Below are 17,500 nucleotides of genomic sequence, written 5' to 3'. Positions count from 1 at the left end.
TCGTGCTTAATAAAAACATACAATCGTAATTTTAATATTGAAAAAGAGAAAAATAGAAGAAAAAAATGTGGAAAGAAATTAGAGATATAAATGTACAAAATAAGTCTAATTATCGTTAATTAATGAAAATATTTTTAATACAGTTTCAGCGTCGTCGAGATTAGGAAGTCCAAGAGCATCGGCGATTAGAGCTAGCCGTAAACGGGCACTAAGCAGTTCACCATACTCCGATCGCTTCGACATCGACAGCATGATTAGATTCAGTCCAAATAGTTTAGCGTCCATCGTTAATGGTTCAAGAAGTAGTAGTGCAAGTGGCAGTTATGGTCACTTATCGGCTGGTAAGATATTACTCTATGATCTTATATATATTTTCCTCTTACCATGTCCCACATGATGACGTTAATTATCTTAAAAAGAAGAAAAACAAAATGAATAAACGAATAAACAAATAAACAAGAAAAAAGGAACACGTCATGAAAGTATAGATGTACGAAGAACATAAATCATCAAAGACAAGTATAAGAAATTTAGTCGAGAAAACTGAACCTTGCTTGTCATCGTAATCATCCAGGCTTTCGATGTTCAAAGATATACCTTTTGCATGATCGAGATTCAGTAGCAGTAAATTGAGGTTCTGGCGCGCATGAAGTCATTATACAAGTGGATTACGACCGGTATATATAGTAGGTAGTACCTATACATGGGCGAGAGTCAAGTGCTTACCCCAAATCGGGGCCCACCTTGCTCGCGAGTTAAGGACCATCAGTAATTTGCGATTAAATGAAGTTATTAACGAATTAAAATTCAAGAAGCGTAGCACGTCGATCGTTCCCTCTTGCGTGGCACTTACGGTAGAACGTTCACTTTTAAATTTACCTTCGAAGCACGCTTGAGTTGTTGGCCTTCTGAAAAGAAAAAGAAGTGAAAAAGAAATAGGAAAATTAAAGGATTACAACGATAGGAATCTTTTTGAAAAGGGAAAAACAGAAGGAAAAATATAAAAGACAAATTCAATTAAAATTTCATATTAAATTGTAGGCAAGATTTATAAATATGTCTCATTTATTTTTTATTATAATCCCATTTGTATTAATATCGTTACAAAAGCGTCCACGCATTCGGAATTAAAATAATATCACGTTGGTCTATAATGGAAATCTCTAATACATTTCTAATCCCTGTCACGTTTTATATACAGGCAAGATAAACATATTAATTGCAGAACTTTGTTACGGAATTAGTTAAGCATGCAACGACTATGTCTTGCATTACATACATAAAATACTTGAATAATTGGACGAATTCTTTAAATAGATACTATCACCATGATAATAAAAATTTTTTAATTATGTTCCTATTATTTTTTGTTTATATTTTTATTCCAAAAAAAAAAAAGAAAAAAAAAGATCGTCTTTGAGTATAAATTGTGAACAACCCTCGATCATTTTCACACGATCATTATCGAAACACGGTTCATCGTCTATTCAACTGAGACAGAAGCAACAAACAAAATCATTCTGTATCCGCACGCTTAGCGTGATCTTCGAACGTTACAAGAGACCGGAGACCGACAATTAAAATGCAAGCTAAGCCTACGTGCCGGAAGTTAGCTTTGTCGTGATGAGACTGTCGAGAGAATGGTCGTAGTCCGATTTCGATGATAATCTTCTTCTATCGTCAATTTATATATATTATATCCTCGTAGTAATCCTTATTTTAATCATTTTTAGTGATCGATTATTCTTTATTTTCATTCTATTTATTAAAAATAATTTATATTTAATAACACATTAATTTGATATTTCTACGATCAAAATAACTTATTTATACGACTAACAAAATTTATCAAATACGTATTATACATGATAATATATAAATCTTTTTATTTCTATAAGATATTACATATAAATGATAATATATAAAGATAAATAGAAAAAATAATATATATATATAAATTATTAAGTTAATTACAAATATAAATATATGAATTAATTATACCCTTGAAGTATATTTTATAAATAATTTTTAGTGATCGATCAACTGATTTTTATCGTAACTATTTTGTAAAAAAAAAAAAGAAAAGAAAAGAAAAGAAAAGAAAAGAAAACAGGTTGTCTGTATAACGAATTTCAATGAATTCCAATGGGTGTATTGTTATAGCTATGAGCCCAGCTTTAGGTATGCACCCTGGCATGGCGCCTCATTTGCAGCAGCTTCAGGCACACCTTTTGAGAAGCGCCGCCGCGGCGGCTCTTTTGCCTCACGCGCATCCTTTGCAACCGCCTGCACCACCGCCATTGCCTCCACACCCTCATTCTCACCCTCATGCGCACGGTCTGTCACCTCACTCGCAACTTTATCCTTGTGTTCCACCTCATTCTACGGCATCGACGACCCTTGCTCCTCATGGAGGATTGCCGCCAAAGAGTGAGGTATAAATTTATTATTATACATATACGTACAACTATATACAGTATTATATTTAATACATTAATATATATATATATATTTAATGAAATAATATATATATATATATAAATGAAAATAAAAATAAAACAAATTTGTATTAAAGTCTTAGTAGATTTTAGATAAGTAATAAAATCTTTGTTTATTCTAATGATATATGTGAGATCATAGATAATGATATACGTATAAATAATTAATTAGTAATTTAAAAAAACGATTAACGTCAATTATTTACTATTATCAAATATGATACATTATTCTATGAGATAATTCATCTACGGTAAATGATTTAAATATGTACGTTTTTGTAATGTTTAGGCTTGATTTGACAGGATATTCTAATTTTTTTATAGAATGCAGAATCCTGTAGAAAAGCATCAGAGACATCTTCAAGATCGGTCACGGCGGAAGCAGACACATCTTCGAGAAGAACGTCTACCAAGGTAAAAAGAGAACCAGCAACAACGACCACCAATACAACGACCACTGCTCCACCAACTCATCCTCAAGGACTAAGTCCTAGCGAGGATCTTCGAGATGAACCCGGTGACTTTATCGAAACGAATTGTCATTGGAGAGATTGCGGTCTTGAATTCCCAACTCAGGTTAAATTCATTTCCTTTTTTCTTAAATTTCATAATGCTATAAAAATTTATTTATTTATTTATTTATTTTTCATTGATCATATCATTTTTTTCTTTCACGTTCAACAGGATGATCTTGTGAAGCATATCAACAATGATCACATACATGCTAATAAAAAGAGCTTTGTTTGTGGTTGGGAAGAATGTTCAAGAGAGGAAAAGCCTTTTAAGGCACAATATATGTTGGTAGTACATATGAGAAGGCACACTGGTGAAAAACCTCATAAATGTACGGTACGTAGATGTATAATATGATCGTTCTTATATTCTTATATTTTATTTTGAAAGAGAATCTCTATTAAAACGTTTGTAATATAAATATAACAAAATTTCTTGTAGATGGATCATTCATTAATCTTGTAAATTTATTTCTACAGTTCGAGGGTTGTTTCAAGGCATACTCAAGACTGGAAAACTTAAAGACTCATTTGAGATCTCACACGGGTGAGAAACCATATACCTGCGAATATCCAGGTTGTAGCAAAGCATTTAGCAATGCTAGCGACCGAGCGAAACATCAGAATAGGACACACTCGAACGAGGTGAATTATTTTTTAATAAATTGTTTTTTCTTTTTTTCAATCTACATCCTTCCTTCGAGATCATCGTGATAATAAATTTTCTTGTAGAAACCGTATGTTTGTAAAGCACCTGGCTGCACAAAAAGGTACACGGATCCTTCGTCTTTGAGGAAACACGTGAAGACAGTCCACGGTGCGGAATTTTATGCCAATAAAAAACATAAAGGTGGTGGCGGAGATGGTGGTGGAAGCGACGAAGCAGGTGCAGGAGGACATAGTCCTAGCAGAAGCGAAGACTTGCATCCCAAGACACCGAGTTTATCGAGTCCTAGCGTAAAATCTGAGAGCGAGGCCAATAGTCCACCTGGTATGATGCAACAACAAGGAAGTCCTCTTATTGGGGGTTGCAACGACGAAGTGACCGGTGTTGGTACTCTTACTAACGACGGAGCTAATCTGTCTGAAGAACCATGGACCGAAGAACCTGATGATTTAGACATAGCTGATCTTCCAATAGCTCTTCGTGCTATGGTAAACGAAATGATATATTAGAAATAAAGTCGTACATAATTTTTTCTCTGACTTAATTATGAACAGTAAAGATGTATATTATTAAGCGATCTTAATATTTTTAATCTATCATTCGAATGGTCGAATCTTGATGTAGGATTATCGATTGCTCGTAGGTTGGTGGAATAGAATCTCAGCAACAGCAACAGGTAGCAACAGCTACTTCGAGGAATCGTATGAAGGGAAGATTGAATGCTAAGGGTGTACCGACGCTTCCGGTTAGCGTGTCCGGTATGAGAGGCGTTCGTGGCATGGGCACTCAAAGTAATATCGGTGATTTGAACAGAAGGATCACAGATTTAAAAATGGAAGGTGGTGTTCCAGCACGTCAAACCAGCTTATCGGATTTGCAGCTTAGATTGCAACCTTTGAGCGAGCCAAGGAGAGACAGCAACAGTACTGTTAGTACGTATTATGGCAGTATGAGATCAACTGATTTTGGTAGTAGAAGAAGTAGTCAGGCTAGTGGCATTAGTGCTGTAAGAACTGGAGCTACTGGACCAGGAAGTTTCTACGATCCTATTAGTCCTGGTACTTCTAGAAGAAGTAGTCAAATGAGCACCACGTCTGGTAGAATTAATCCTCCGAGTCATATACAAGGACCATATTCTACCAGTAATCTGGTTGTACAAACACGGAATATGTCATTGCAGGTATTATTTGAATCAATATTAATCGTTCATATCTCGAGGAAACATTTTATATAAAAAAGATGTTATTAATACAGGGTATCCAAGGTAAACCAAACGATTGGAACAATCCCAGTGAACATTGTACACAACCTTCCGGCGATCGACGAATGTCTGAACCTGCAAGAGGTCATCAGGCACATAGAACGTCTCCGCCTATGCCTCCGAGACCAAGGTCAGCACAATTGCCAGAACTTCATCCAAATCAAGAAGTTATTTTAGATGAAGTTGGGGAAGGTGAAATGGTGGAAAATAAACTTGTCATTCCAGACGAAATGATGCAATATCTGAATCAAGTTAGTTTTTCAATACCCCTTTTATTTTCCTTTATGTGTCTATGTAAAACAATTGATTTTACTTGAGGAATTATGTATAATTTACAGGTACAAGCAGGTGGTAATCAAAGCAATTATAGAAGCAGTCCTCTGCCTATTTGTCAATCACCGATATGTACAAATCCTTTGCATTATCAACGACAGATGCAACCTCCGTGTAATTACAATCAAACGCATCAACAGAATTGTTATTCAGCTCAGCAATCTTCGCAGCAACCTTGTCTCAATTATCAAAATACTTCTCCCGTTCCGTATACTCAATGTCCAAGTTCCCGGTCTACCCATCCCTCTTCTCAATACTGTCCACCACCTCCCAACTATGCGTCTCAACCTGTTCCAGCACAAATGGCAAGTCCTGCGAGTGGTCAAGTAATGTCACCAGGGTCTCACTATGCTCCTAGTCATATCAGTGATCAACCATTGACTTCTCCAGCAGCTGGCGCCTTGGCACCCCAACATACTTCTCAAAATATGTTACAAAATTCTGCTCAACTTACGAGAAACTGTTCTCAAAATCACATGTATCATAACTATTATCCTAATCATGGCTGTCAAGTACAGTTGAATTCCAATTGCAATCGCAACGCGGGCAATCAAACGAATCATCATTCCAGTCAAACGTGTGTATCGACCAACCATACGTCGATGGGCCAACAACCTTGTACGCAAATGCGTTCGAATGTTAATTGTCAGCAATCGATTCCACACTGCACCCAACAACCCATTCTATCTGGTCAATCTACGATAAATCATCCTAATTCACAATGTAATCAAACAACAAATCAATGTTCAAGGCCGGTGGTAACACCGAATGGTCAAATGACGAGTTTGCATCAAGATCAACAAACTGGGAATACTAATCAGTGTACACTGATGTCACCACATTGCTCGCAAATGAATGTTACGAATCAAACCAAGGTCATTAATAACATGAGTGGATTACAGGAATGTCAGCAACAAGCACAAACAGCTAACTCCTGCATTCAAATGCAAACCTGTATTCATCCGAACGGTGCTCATCATCAAAATATTACAAACGATACGTCAATACCTAAGAGAACATCCCCGCAATTGTGTAACGCGTTACAAAGTAATGGTAGGATGCAACAACAAATTTGTGGTCATGGTTGTCAGACGCGAACTAATCCACCGAGTACTCATCAATATAATTGTAATTGTCAATGGGGCTATGGAGAACAATGTTATCAGGAACAGGCCGGCACGAATTTGTTAGAAATTCAGTGCAAAGATATAAGCCAATCGCAACAAGGTTCCCCAGTTAAACCACCACAAGGTATGAGACAAGATTCTTACAGGAGAACATTAGAATATGTGCAACAATGCAGAAATTGGTCTGGCAATATGCACGATACTAATGTATCAAGTTCTACTCACCCTATATCTTTGCCACAACCATTACCAGCTAGCGCCAATATGGTTGTTAACGATATGACGTCATCCTTAAGCTCTTTACTCGAAGAGAATAGGTATTTGCAAATGATTCAATGAATTAATTTGCATCGGAAAGTATTTATAATATGATAAATTTTACGATATCGCGCATATTACTGCCTTTCAATCGATAGACTTTATCACGTATTTAAGTGCCTTTCATGAGTGCTGTTTGATACATTACATGTGCCTTAGTAGTTCATTATACCTTTTCTATAATATTCTTCAGAATATTAAATTTTAAATAGCTATTTTATAAAGATAGCTTTATATATCATTTAATTCAGAGAAAAATGAAGAGAGAATTGTATTTTTACAAAGAATATGTCTTATAATATACTAGCCAAGAAATATTTTTCTTTACTTAACGAAATAGCTATGTGCTTTCTATAGATTGATTCTTTTGTACTATTTACACACACGCACACAATCACATACACGTACGCATGCACACTCACATACACGTGTAGGTATTTACTATAGTAAATCCATTTGACTGCGCTATGTACTTTAAGCCATACCATGATCTTTGTAGATATAATTTTATGATACACATTTCATACAAGTACTGATTATTGAAAGTGTGCCAATTATACTTCGTTTTTCTAATCATAATTTTACCCGTTTAGTTTTTTGACGAATAGTGCAAAATGTGCACTGTGATACAAAGAATTTAAGTTAATCCCTGGCGCCTGGACGACAAAAATAATAATATTTCTTTTTTTTTTTTTACCGAAAAATTTTGAAGTCTCATTACTGTAAATCATTTTTAATTACATAGAATATTTAACGTTTTGTAAATCTGTCAATTACATGTTCTAAAGTGAAAGTTTTACTATGCAGTTTCTCTAATATCGATAACTATTCAAACTGCTAAGTATAAACGTAATGACTTAATCAAAACTGATTTTGTAAAAAAGGGCCAACCTTAGACTAAAACAAATGTAGATAAAAAGTAGTGGAAATAGTTATAAGTGTAAACAATGCGAGAAAAAATACATTTTCAGTATGATAGTATGAAAGTATGGGTGATAACATAGGTTGATTGTTTTTTCATAAAGATCTTTGTGTAAAGAAATTTAAGGATAATTATTATCATCGAAATTAAATCATTCGGTTTGACCGATTGAGATAAGATTGAGTGCCTTTAAAAATTATTAAGAGGGTCGTTAAATAAAAACGCTTTGAGAACTTAGTAACATAGCGTATCTAAAACGTGTTTTTGTTATGCGAACATTTTTTTTTTTTTTTTTTTTATGAATTTTATTAATCCATTATATAAGACTATGAAGAGAGTTTTGTGAATACTATACATACTTATCATATACATATATAATAAAATTCATATGATAAAACAAAAGGACAAAAGGTTTTACAGCCCAACAATTGTTAATTATTTGACGAATAAACAAATTTTCTAAATTATTTCTTATTTCTCTTGTTTCTTACCAATAATTACATAAACTTACAAGGTTTCGTTTATATGAATTTATACATGGACAAATATACTTTTTCAAATACAAAAAATAAATAAAATATATAAAATAAAAATTAAAAAGTTTTAAATCCTGATAGCCATTTATTTTAATTAGTTAGGCGTGGAAAAATGTGTTGAATTGGAAGTTTAAGATGTTCATTGTTTCAGACTTTATAACAATTTATGCAAATAATGAGTACAGGCAAAATTTTTGTTCAAATACGGTCTCATTGAATTATTTTATCAATCATCGATAACATAGTTACCGATTTCCTTTCGGGTGAAATTCATTCCTGTTTTACTGACATATTGGTAATAGCAGTTTTCTGTCTTCACTGATCTGCTGGAATATTACATTCCTATTTTTGTTTATATGTTAATAATTGTGGATTACTGTTACGTTTGCGAATTATTTTAAAAGCTACATTTTCTATTCTATTGGGGCTATGTTCGCCATTATATCCACATTTTTTTAATTTATTAAATTTCAAACATGATTTATTCTATTTAATAGAATATATGTTGTAGTTAAGATATAAAAAATTCTTTCAAAGTATTTGTCAATTATAATTAAATTTACTGGTATATTATCAATACATAGGTAGTATCAATAATTACATCTAGTTTCATCTTTTTACTTGGAGTAATTAAGGATATTAATATATATCACCATATAAAGTAGGTACTATATATATATAAAAAAAAAAAAAAGCTATTAATAATCAAAATTGTTTTACAGACTATGGAAGTTGTATACAATATTATACATTGAGTAATTCTTTTTTCTTATTATTAACATTCGATTTTTGTCCATATATAAAGATATATATATGTGTGTGTGTGTGTGTGTGTGTGTGTGTGTGTATATGTATGTATGTATGTATGTAGCCACAATATTTATTATTATAAATATTATATGTTTTCATTAACAGCAGTGTATACATAAAGATGTATAATACAGATCTTTGCAAAAAGGCAGTATCAATATTCATTGAAGAAGATTGTGTACACTAATATATCAATCGCGTATAAAAATTATAATAAATTGTTATAAAATGCCATACAATTTTTTTTTAATATAATAAGAGTAGTGATTTTAATTTGAAATATATATATGCATATATACATATATCGTTCCTTGATTAGGCTATTGGAATTTATAATGTATAAATTATGATATAAAGTATCAGATTGCCACTTAAAATAATTTTCTTATACATTCTTCGTTTCTTTGTTTTTGATTTATAAAAAAAATAACAAATATGTATAGATTGTCACAGAAGACTTTCTTATTTCGTGTAAAACGTAAAAGAGACAATAAACCACAGTCGTTGCTTTAGTTTATATATATTTCTTTTTTGGGATTGTAAACTCTGCTGTAGATTTCAGATCTTTGAACTTAAGAATTTTATTTATTTATATATAATAGTATGCATTTTATTATTATTCTTCTTATTGTTTTTACTCTTATTTCTTTTCTATAGGAGAGTTATTGTAAATTTCGAAATAATGATATTTCGATAGAATCGAAGGGTAACTATCACTAATCGCATCTTAAATATTTTGTAATAAACATAAAATAAAAGTATAATATAACGTAACTCGAGAGCATATTAATAAAATATCAGGTACCTTTATATGATGCGTACCTTTAGATATAATTAAATTTAAAAAAATTTTTTCTAATATTTTTTAATGTGTTTTTTATAAATTTAGTTTATGTATATTACGAATAGCGAAATATTTCTTTTTTAAATGTAATTTAAAGGAATGTAGCAAATATATATTGTAATATCTTAATACGATTTTCATAGAATATATCATACATGAAGCATAAACATTGACACGAAAAAAAAAAAAGAGAAATAGTACGCGTTACTTGCCAAACTAATTGGAAAAATTCTTTAAAAACATTATAGTAATAGTTTGGAGATAAAAAAACAAATGGTAGAAATATGAAAGTATTCAAGATATAAATAAGACATAAATTAAGTGCTATAATATGTAAATCATAATTAATCAATAAAATCTTACTATATAATTTAGACGATTAAAATTATATAAGTACTTATTAAAAAAATACATACATATTTTACTAATATGTTCTTATATATACGAAGATATAATCCATATCTACTACGGTATAGGTCTCATTCGTTTAATACATTTTTAATTGGAATTTTTTTATAAGGAAGACTATATTAAATTATTCGGATATACTGTCAGATCCATAATTTAGTGTACAAGTACATGAACTTTTGGCATCTTGCTTTACATGCACACAAAATTGATTATGTATTAATTAACATGCAAATGAATTATGAATTAATATTAACCCTAACGCGAAATAATGACCTCTTATTTTTAATAATATCTATAACTAAATATCAATAAAATTCATTCTCACATAATACTGTACTATAATCAGTACAATTTTGTAATATATATATGTATATATATATCTATAGATTAGAAGGTAGTAACATGCACATAAACTATGCATTTATATATGATATCAATAGCAAACATAGAAAGACAGTAAGTCTATAAAACTTAATCCTATATATCATTAGGTCATTGAGCATAAAAATGGCAAATAACAAGTACTCTTTTTACAATGCAGTTTTGATTATCCATTACTTTCAATATTAACAATATATTAGGTACTGATAAATAGGCTTTCTTTCATGCGCTCCAACTGCAAAATGTATATTATATAAATGACAGACCACATGCTCTTCGAAATCGTTTTTTTTTTATGGATAAAAAATGATATTTTTTGTTTTATAATTTTATTAAGGAAAAAAAAGAAAAAAAAAAGAAAAAAAAGAAAGAAAGAAAAAAGAAAAGAAAAGAAAAGAAAAGAAAAAAAATCAGATACCTTGGACATTATATAAATTTGATACCCATTTCTATGTTTACATGCTTTGAAAATCTCAGGTACCAATGTAAACGTTAAATAATTTTTCATTCGTCATTGGCTTTTTATGCATAGTTACTTTCTTCTTATTCATGTGTTGTAAATACAAACATTTATATTTTATTTATACTTACGTGCTTCCTATATTTCACTCGCATTACCCTGCAAACTGAAAGACAAATTGTTTATATTCATTTCTCCTACATCGACATTTAAATGTTTTTCATTCGGGTGCATGCGGAATATTGTTGCTTTCATTTCGCCGTTGTAATCGTTCTGGATGTGAACAAGCTAACTGACTAAAGTCACGTACAACATCGTTAAATGTTTCATCCCCGGTAACACCTATTTCAGAATCTTTCATTTCCTCGTTTAACAATCCAAGTCGTAATCTAAAATACATAGTAGTAGTAGTAATAATAATAATAATAATAATAATAATGATAATAATAATAAAATTCTCTTACTCAAGAATGTATTTATACTTACAAAGTAACAATATCAGCATTAGCTTCCTTTACTGCAATCGATAAAGGCTTTACACCACTTTCATCTTCAATATGTTGATCTGCACGATGTTTTAATAGCAAACATACTTGAGCCGTATGTCCTAATATACATTAGAAAATATTATGTATATTATATTTAGTAAATATGTTTATTATATATATAGTTACGAACCTAATTCTGTAGCTAAATATAAAGGAGTTTTTCCATCTGCATCTTGACAATTGATACGAGCACCATTTAATAGAAGATATTCGCAGGACATCACAGAACCCTGAATAAATACAAATTAAGAATTATTCCAAACAGACACTCGGATTATCATAAATATTTGATAATAATCAAATTTTACGTACGCTTATTATGGCTTGGTGCAAAGCAGTGCGACCTCTATCATTAACATTTGACCACAATTTATCTGCTCCTGCAGCTAAAGCAGCACACATAACAGGTAGATTATGTGCAGCTGCTGCTTTATAAAGTAACATTTCAGGATGTAAATTTTCTATGTCTTCTTCATCAGCAAATTCTTCATCTTCACCAGCTGTTGAATCCTGATCTGAACTTAATTCTAAACTACCATCGATCATTGATTTTGGTAGATCGCATCCAAACATCAATACATCGGATAGCATAATCTTCTCAGTTTTTTGTATTTCCAAATCATTATTTTTCTCGTTTGATATATCGTTTATATCAGAGGTAATATTATCACATGCGTTGATACTTTCTTCAAATTTCGACACATCTGTTTTAAGTACTTCTTCGTTGTTTGCTGCAGATTCTGAATCGATGATCTTACAAACACTGGTATTTTCATTCACGTCGTTATGTGTTTGAGTCAATATTTTTGTATATAGGGTTGAACTATTTTTCATATCAGTACTTGAATTATCAGACTTTGTAGAAACCGTATCCGTTTTTTGCGATATTGATTTCTCAACGGAATTTAAGCTTTCTATTGATGTATGTTTACTGTCATCCGAACTTGAACACAAAGCTCCCTTGGAAGAATTCAGGATGGTCTTGTTTCGGTTTAAAGAATCAAGATCGTAACTACGTGGTCTACGACGTAGTTTACGAACGCTCCATTTACGAAAATGCTTTTGTTCCTGATTAGGCGAATGTTCGTTTGTAATAATATTAGTTAAAGGTTTTACGAACATACGATCCACATATTTTGCTCTTATCCAGGCTTCGCGTATGTTGCTGGAAAAATAAGGATAATTATTTTTATAATGAGATCCGATGTTAATAGATAAGAAATAAAATTTAAAGGATCTATTATACCTGTTACATTTTGGTGTAGCTTTAATCATATTCGGAGGAATTGGTAATGCCTCATATACGTTATTTACTACACTGTTACCTAATTCTGCCATAACTTTCAATATTTCCGGTTCCCAATCGTCTAATGTTAAAGAACGTACTTTGCTGTAATGAACTCCAAGACTCCTATGTACGCCGGAACATTCTATATATATACATATATAAAAAAATGCATATATTATATATTATAGATAATTGAATTATATTTTTCTCGCAAATGAAATTTACCTATGCAAAGTGTAATGCCTAAATTGATGCTAGCCCATCTTGGATTCGATCCGCCACAATCACAGCAAACATCGTTTCCAGAAATCTTCAATAATTGTTCCCATACTCTAAAATAACAAATCAATGTTCTAGAATTTCTGGAATTATCATTTAAATATTATTTTACATTCACCTCGATTTAGGTTTAGGTGGAGGCCGTGATGGACATTTAACATCTCTTAATTGTAGTTCTTGTGAACCAGTAGTAGATAAAGTACCCATGCCTCGTTGAATAGCAGCACCAATAGCTTGTTGCATGGCAGTTACCCATGCTAGATACGCTTCTTCGCTATCAGCTTGTAGCATATGACTCCTATATTAAAATTATAAATAGTAGACAAATGTGATAAGAATTATCCCAACTAAGTAAGTAGAATTGTATCTACTTACTTGGTTGGACTTAGTACTTCAAAGCAATTTCGTCTATCACAATCTACTACAGGCTTTACAGTACAAAGACGTAAATCTTCTTCCATAACGGTATAATCATCATCACCGGTTCGTTTTCTATAGACAAGCTGATGATCTCTCAAACAGAACCATCTTCTATTCCATGTTTTAAATGCATTACTCGTTCTTTTAAATAAATAACCTTCCATCTTTGGATTACCAGGTATAGGTGAAGGAGTTAAATCTCTGTTAGTAACGTAAATATGTCTGTTCTCCATCTCCTTTTCAAGTTTATTAGAGTCATCTCTCATTCTAACAAGATCTTCACTAAGATCCTTTAAAAATGGATCCAAGTCTTGGCCAAGATCACTACCTTGATGATAATAAGTTATACAAGCATGCATATAAGTTAATAGAGAGCCCAGTATTTCATGTCGCTTGCGTGTTTGTAACATTGTTAATGCATGAACATAATCTAAAGCAGTATGGCGAAAACATGATCGTGTAGCTGATAAAATGTTCGAGGTTTCCTCGTACTCCGTAGGTCGTGATTTTGGAACTTGTGAATTGCGATTTAAGGCTATATCTAGATCCGCAGATATTTTCTCAAAGTAATGACGCGTTTCTTTCACTCTTTTAATATCGCTGTTAAATTAAATTAGTTAAATAAATAGTCCTTCATTATTACCAAAGATAAAATTATAAATAATTTACCTTTTCATAAATATATTCAGATCTTTGATGATAGTTCTAGATGCTTGATCTAATAATATACTATGAAACTTATTCATTTCCTGCATGGAATGAATTAACTTATTTAAAAAAGCCATTATTTCAGGATCACTACTAAAATATAATGATAAGTCCCATAAGCTGTTGGCAAATTGACTGCAAAAAATTAATCAATCTTATAATACGATTCTATAAAAATATAGCTTCATAAAATATCATTTCTTTAAACGCACTGTCCCCGTGCTAACCTTTGTTGTCCAACAAAAGCTTTTCCAGTTTCAATCATCAGGCTACAGTTCTTTAACACCTATGATATATAAATAATAGTTTAAAGTCATGTTTATTCAATGACTGTAAAATTAATAATCATAACGATATTAATACCTTATCCAATTTTTGTTCCAAAATATCTATATTATTTTCAACTTCTTCGATGCAAGACCTAATAAAGAAAGTTTAATCATTTGTTGGATGATACTTTAAAACAATAATGATATTTAAATGTTTGAAAAAATTGCATGTTATTTAAGAAATAATATATATGTTTTGTCAAGTATATAGATTTAATTACATCGTAATTCTCACCGAAATTTTGGTGTGTCTCGCAAACATTCTTCGAATTCGATCAAAGGCTTCATTTTAAAGACTTTTATATCTGAATTTTAATAAGCACGGTTTTGTTTGACGTGTTATAATCTCGAGATTTTTCTCGTCCGCGATTTTCCATCAATCTTTAATTTTCTATAGAAAAAAACTTTAACGATAATTGTGTTTCAACAAGTATCAAAGGACAACAGATTCTCCATTTTTCTGTCAAATACTATGAACGAAGTTAGTGGAAATTGCAACTTTCCGTCTTCCAGTGTTGACAACCTATATAATTCCACAGATATGCATCCTGTGCATAGGTACAAGAAAGTATGTAAGTTTATTAATAGATATAATACAGGAATTAACGTAATAATTAACGAGAATCTTTAGAATTCAATAAATAAAACATTAAACATTTTTATAAGGCTTACGTTTTAAATATTCATTGTATAATGTGTGTCTAAATAATAGTACAATATCTAATACAAATTAGGGATGCAATATTAATAATGGTAAAAAACTTCGCACGATTATAACTTTTATCAAATTAGAATAGTTGCATGATTAAGCTTTTTTTGAAATAATATTAAAACTGACGAATTTATTGCGCGTATATTAAAAAATATTATTTCTATTTATAATGGATAATTTAATTTGAAAGAAAAAAGATTTGTAAAAATTAGTTTTTAATTTTACCGCTACTTGGCGGCACTGTTTGTTATATTGCCTAATTGCTAAAATTTCAAAAGTATAAAACTGTAAAATAAAGAAAGAAGATAAATTTGCAAAGAAAATTTTAACATTCTTTACATTTTACAAATCTGTAATAAATTTAGAATCATTTCTACTTTTATTTTTCTTGTTAGAATTTTTAATTTCATATTTACTTACGAAATTAATACTTTTTTAAAAAACTACAAACTTCATATATATATATATCTACTTTTGTATACGTTCGAAGTTCAATCCATGCGCAATGAACTTGCGCATTTACGAAAAGGGTGAATAAGTGAAAAATTTTGGTAAGATTTTCGGATAGTTAACTCAACGATGTAAGTTTAATATTCAACAATATCATATATCATTTTAATTCGAGATAATTATTTAATAAGAATGTGATAATTACATGTTTGTCTATACAAATGACTAGAAGACATGCATTACCTAACCTTTAATATTCGAATCTTATAATATATTATATCTTATGCATGCATTATATATAAAAAAATCTGTTTTTCGCTTTAATTTCTATCTTTACGATTATCTTAATTTTTAATCTTAATATTTAACCTTGTTTTGCAATCATAATCGATTATTTTTATATTTAACTTATCTTAAAAAAAAAAAGAATATTGTTCTTGTCGATACTTTAGTATGCATACATAGTATAAATATTAATGAATATTTTAATAATTTTTTTGCAAATAGATTCAAGATGACTGGTGGTACATCCACCGAAAAGTCAACAAGTAATCCTCTGGAACAATTTGTGCTGCTTGCAAAAACAGCTAAAGGTGCAGCAGCTTTGGAATTAATACGTCAAGCTGTAGAAACACCGGGAGTTCATGTCTTCGGTGAATTACTGGATATGCCAAATATAAAGGAATTGGAAAGTGGTCCATATGTTCAATATTGGAATACATTAAATTTATTTGCATATGGTACATACAAACAATATTTAGAGAATAAGGATAAGGTACTAGAATTGACTCCAACGCAAAAAAAGAAGCTTCAGCATCTTACAATTGTGACTCTTGCAACCAAGTCTAAATGTATACCTTATTCTGTCTTACTCGAAGAACTTGATATAAAAAATGTCAGAGATCTAGAGGATTTAATAATAGAAGCTATATATGCAGACATAATACATGGTAAATTAGATCAAAAGAATTCTCAATTGGAAGTGGACTATGCTGGTTTAGGACGCGATGTTAGACCTGGTGATGCAGGAGTAGTAGCAGAAACTTTATCTGCTTGGGGAGAAGCTTGTGATGCTGTTTTAGCATGTATTGAAGAACAAGTAACACGTGCAAATGTAGAAAAACAAAAAGCTACTTATCACAAAGAAAGAATACAACGAGATGTAAGGCACTATTTTGAATATATTAAAGATTCCTGCTTAAATATATTCATGATTTGTATAATTTATATGATATGTTGATATATTATAGATTGCCAATATAAAGAAGTCACTTGCTGCTCAAGCTGGTGGTGGTGGAGTGCAAGAAGCTGATGTAGCAGGAGGTAGTTCTAGTGCAGGTGGCAGTGAATCTGGTAGAGAAGCCTTACCAGTGCTACCAGATTTAAAGAAAAAGCAACAGAAGATGAAATGTCTCAGAGGCAGTGGTAAGTTTTGGAAGACCTAAAGTTATTTATCAACTTGCATACAAGTGTGATTTACTTGTGATAGGGTTGTAGTATATTATGTGCCCTGTACAGCATTTATTTTGCAAACTTCTATTGAAATTTATATTTCTCATAACATGCAATAATTTTTTATCATTAATATATAAATGTGTTAAATTGGAAGGAGAGAGAGGGGGGAGAGAGAGAAGAGAGAGAGAGAAAGGAAGAGAGAGAGAGAGAGAGAGAGAGAGAGAGAGAGAG

The 17,500-nt window shown here is 31.1% G+C and overlaps 3 protein-coding genes across 10 annotated transcripts in view; 2 read left to right on the top strand and 1 right to left on the bottom strand.

The window, feature by feature from the left end:
• Positions 1 to 8,084, top strand: part of LOC122634866 (transcriptional activator cubitus interruptus) — a 109,384-nt gene extending 101,300 nt beyond the window's left edge. For all 5 annotated transcript variants that reach the window (XM_043824263.1, XM_043824261.1, XM_043824262.1 and 2 more), the window contains 9 exons: positions 144 to 341; positions 2,164 to 2,435; positions 2,823 to 3,074; positions 3,183 to 3,347; positions 3,491 to 3,655; positions 3,743 to 4,165; positions 4,321 to 4,857; positions 4,932 to 5,189; positions 5,277 to 8,084. In XM_043824263.1, coding sequence (XP_043680198.1) covers positions 144 to 341; positions 2,164 to 2,435; positions 2,823 to 3,074; positions 3,183 to 3,347; positions 3,491 to 3,655; positions 3,743 to 4,165; positions 4,321 to 4,857; positions 4,932 to 5,189; positions 5,277 to 6,737 — 3,731 coding nt within the window. In that variant the 3' untranslated portion in view covers positions 6,738 to 8,084. The remainder of the gene's footprint in view (positions 1 to 143; positions 342 to 2,163; positions 2,436 to 2,822; positions 3,075 to 3,182; positions 3,348 to 3,490; positions 3,656 to 3,742; positions 4,166 to 4,320; positions 4,858 to 4,931; positions 5,190 to 5,276) is intronic.
• Positions 8,085 to 9,718: 1,634 nt separating this feature from the next.
• Positions 9,719 to 15,145, bottom strand: LOC122634867 (arf-GAP with coiled-coil, ANK repeat and PH domain-containing protein 2). 3 transcript variants are annotated; one of them, XR_006328495.1, is made up of 12 exons: positions 14,888 to 15,145; positions 14,687 to 14,744; positions 14,551 to 14,609; positions 14,285 to 14,458; positions 13,571 to 14,215; positions 13,314 to 13,493; positions 13,142 to 13,248; positions 11,941 to 13,058; positions 11,759 to 11,858; positions 11,567 to 11,687; positions 11,212 to 11,469; positions 9,719 to 10,855 (listed from the first exon to the last, which is right to left on the bottom strand). XR_006328495.1 is itself a non-coding variant. In XM_043824267.1 (12 exons), exons 1-12 carry the CDS (start codon positions 14,938 to 14,940, stop codon positions 11,301 to 11,303), a joined length of 2,703 nt encoding a protein of 900 aa, XP_043680202.1. In that variant the 5' UTR covers positions 14,941 to 15,143; the 3' UTR covers positions 10,993 to 11,300. The 3 variants fall into 3 exon arrangements, 2 of the variants coding, with proteins under 2 accessions (XP_043680202.1, XP_043680201.1); XM_043824267.1 differs by lacking the exon at positions 9,719 to 10,855 and having other exon boundaries at positions 10,993 to 11,469; positions 11,941 to 12,793; positions 12,875 to 13,058; positions 14,888 to 15,143; XM_043824266.1 differs by lacking the exon at positions 9,719 to 10,855 and having other exon boundaries at positions 10,993 to 11,469.
• Positions 15,146 to 15,835: 690 nt separating this feature from the next.
• LOC122634871 (COP9 signalosome complex subunit 7) overlaps positions 15,836 to 17,500 on the top strand; it is a 7,058-nt gene continuing 5,393 nt past the window's right edge. For both annotated transcript variants that reach the window (XM_043824277.1, XM_043824276.1), the window contains exons 1-3: positions 15,836 to 15,945; positions 16,322 to 16,976; positions 17,065 to 17,239. In XM_043824277.1, coding sequence (XP_043680212.1) covers positions 16,329 to 16,976; positions 17,065 to 17,239 — 823 coding nt within the window. In that variant the 5' untranslated portion in view covers positions 15,836 to 15,945; positions 16,322 to 16,328. The remainder of the gene's footprint in view (positions 15,946 to 16,321; positions 16,977 to 17,064; positions 17,240 to 17,500) is intronic.

This window comes from Vespula pensylvanica, chromosome 16, assembly GCF_014466175.1.
Source record: "Vespula pensylvanica isolate Volc-1 chromosome 16, ASM1446617v1, whole genome shotgun sequence".
Classification (NCBI taxonomy): Eukaryota; Metazoa; Arthropoda; class Insecta; order Hymenoptera; family Vespidae; genus Vespula; species Vespula pensylvanica.
This window is presented reverse-complemented; position numbering and strand designations above follow the sequence as displayed.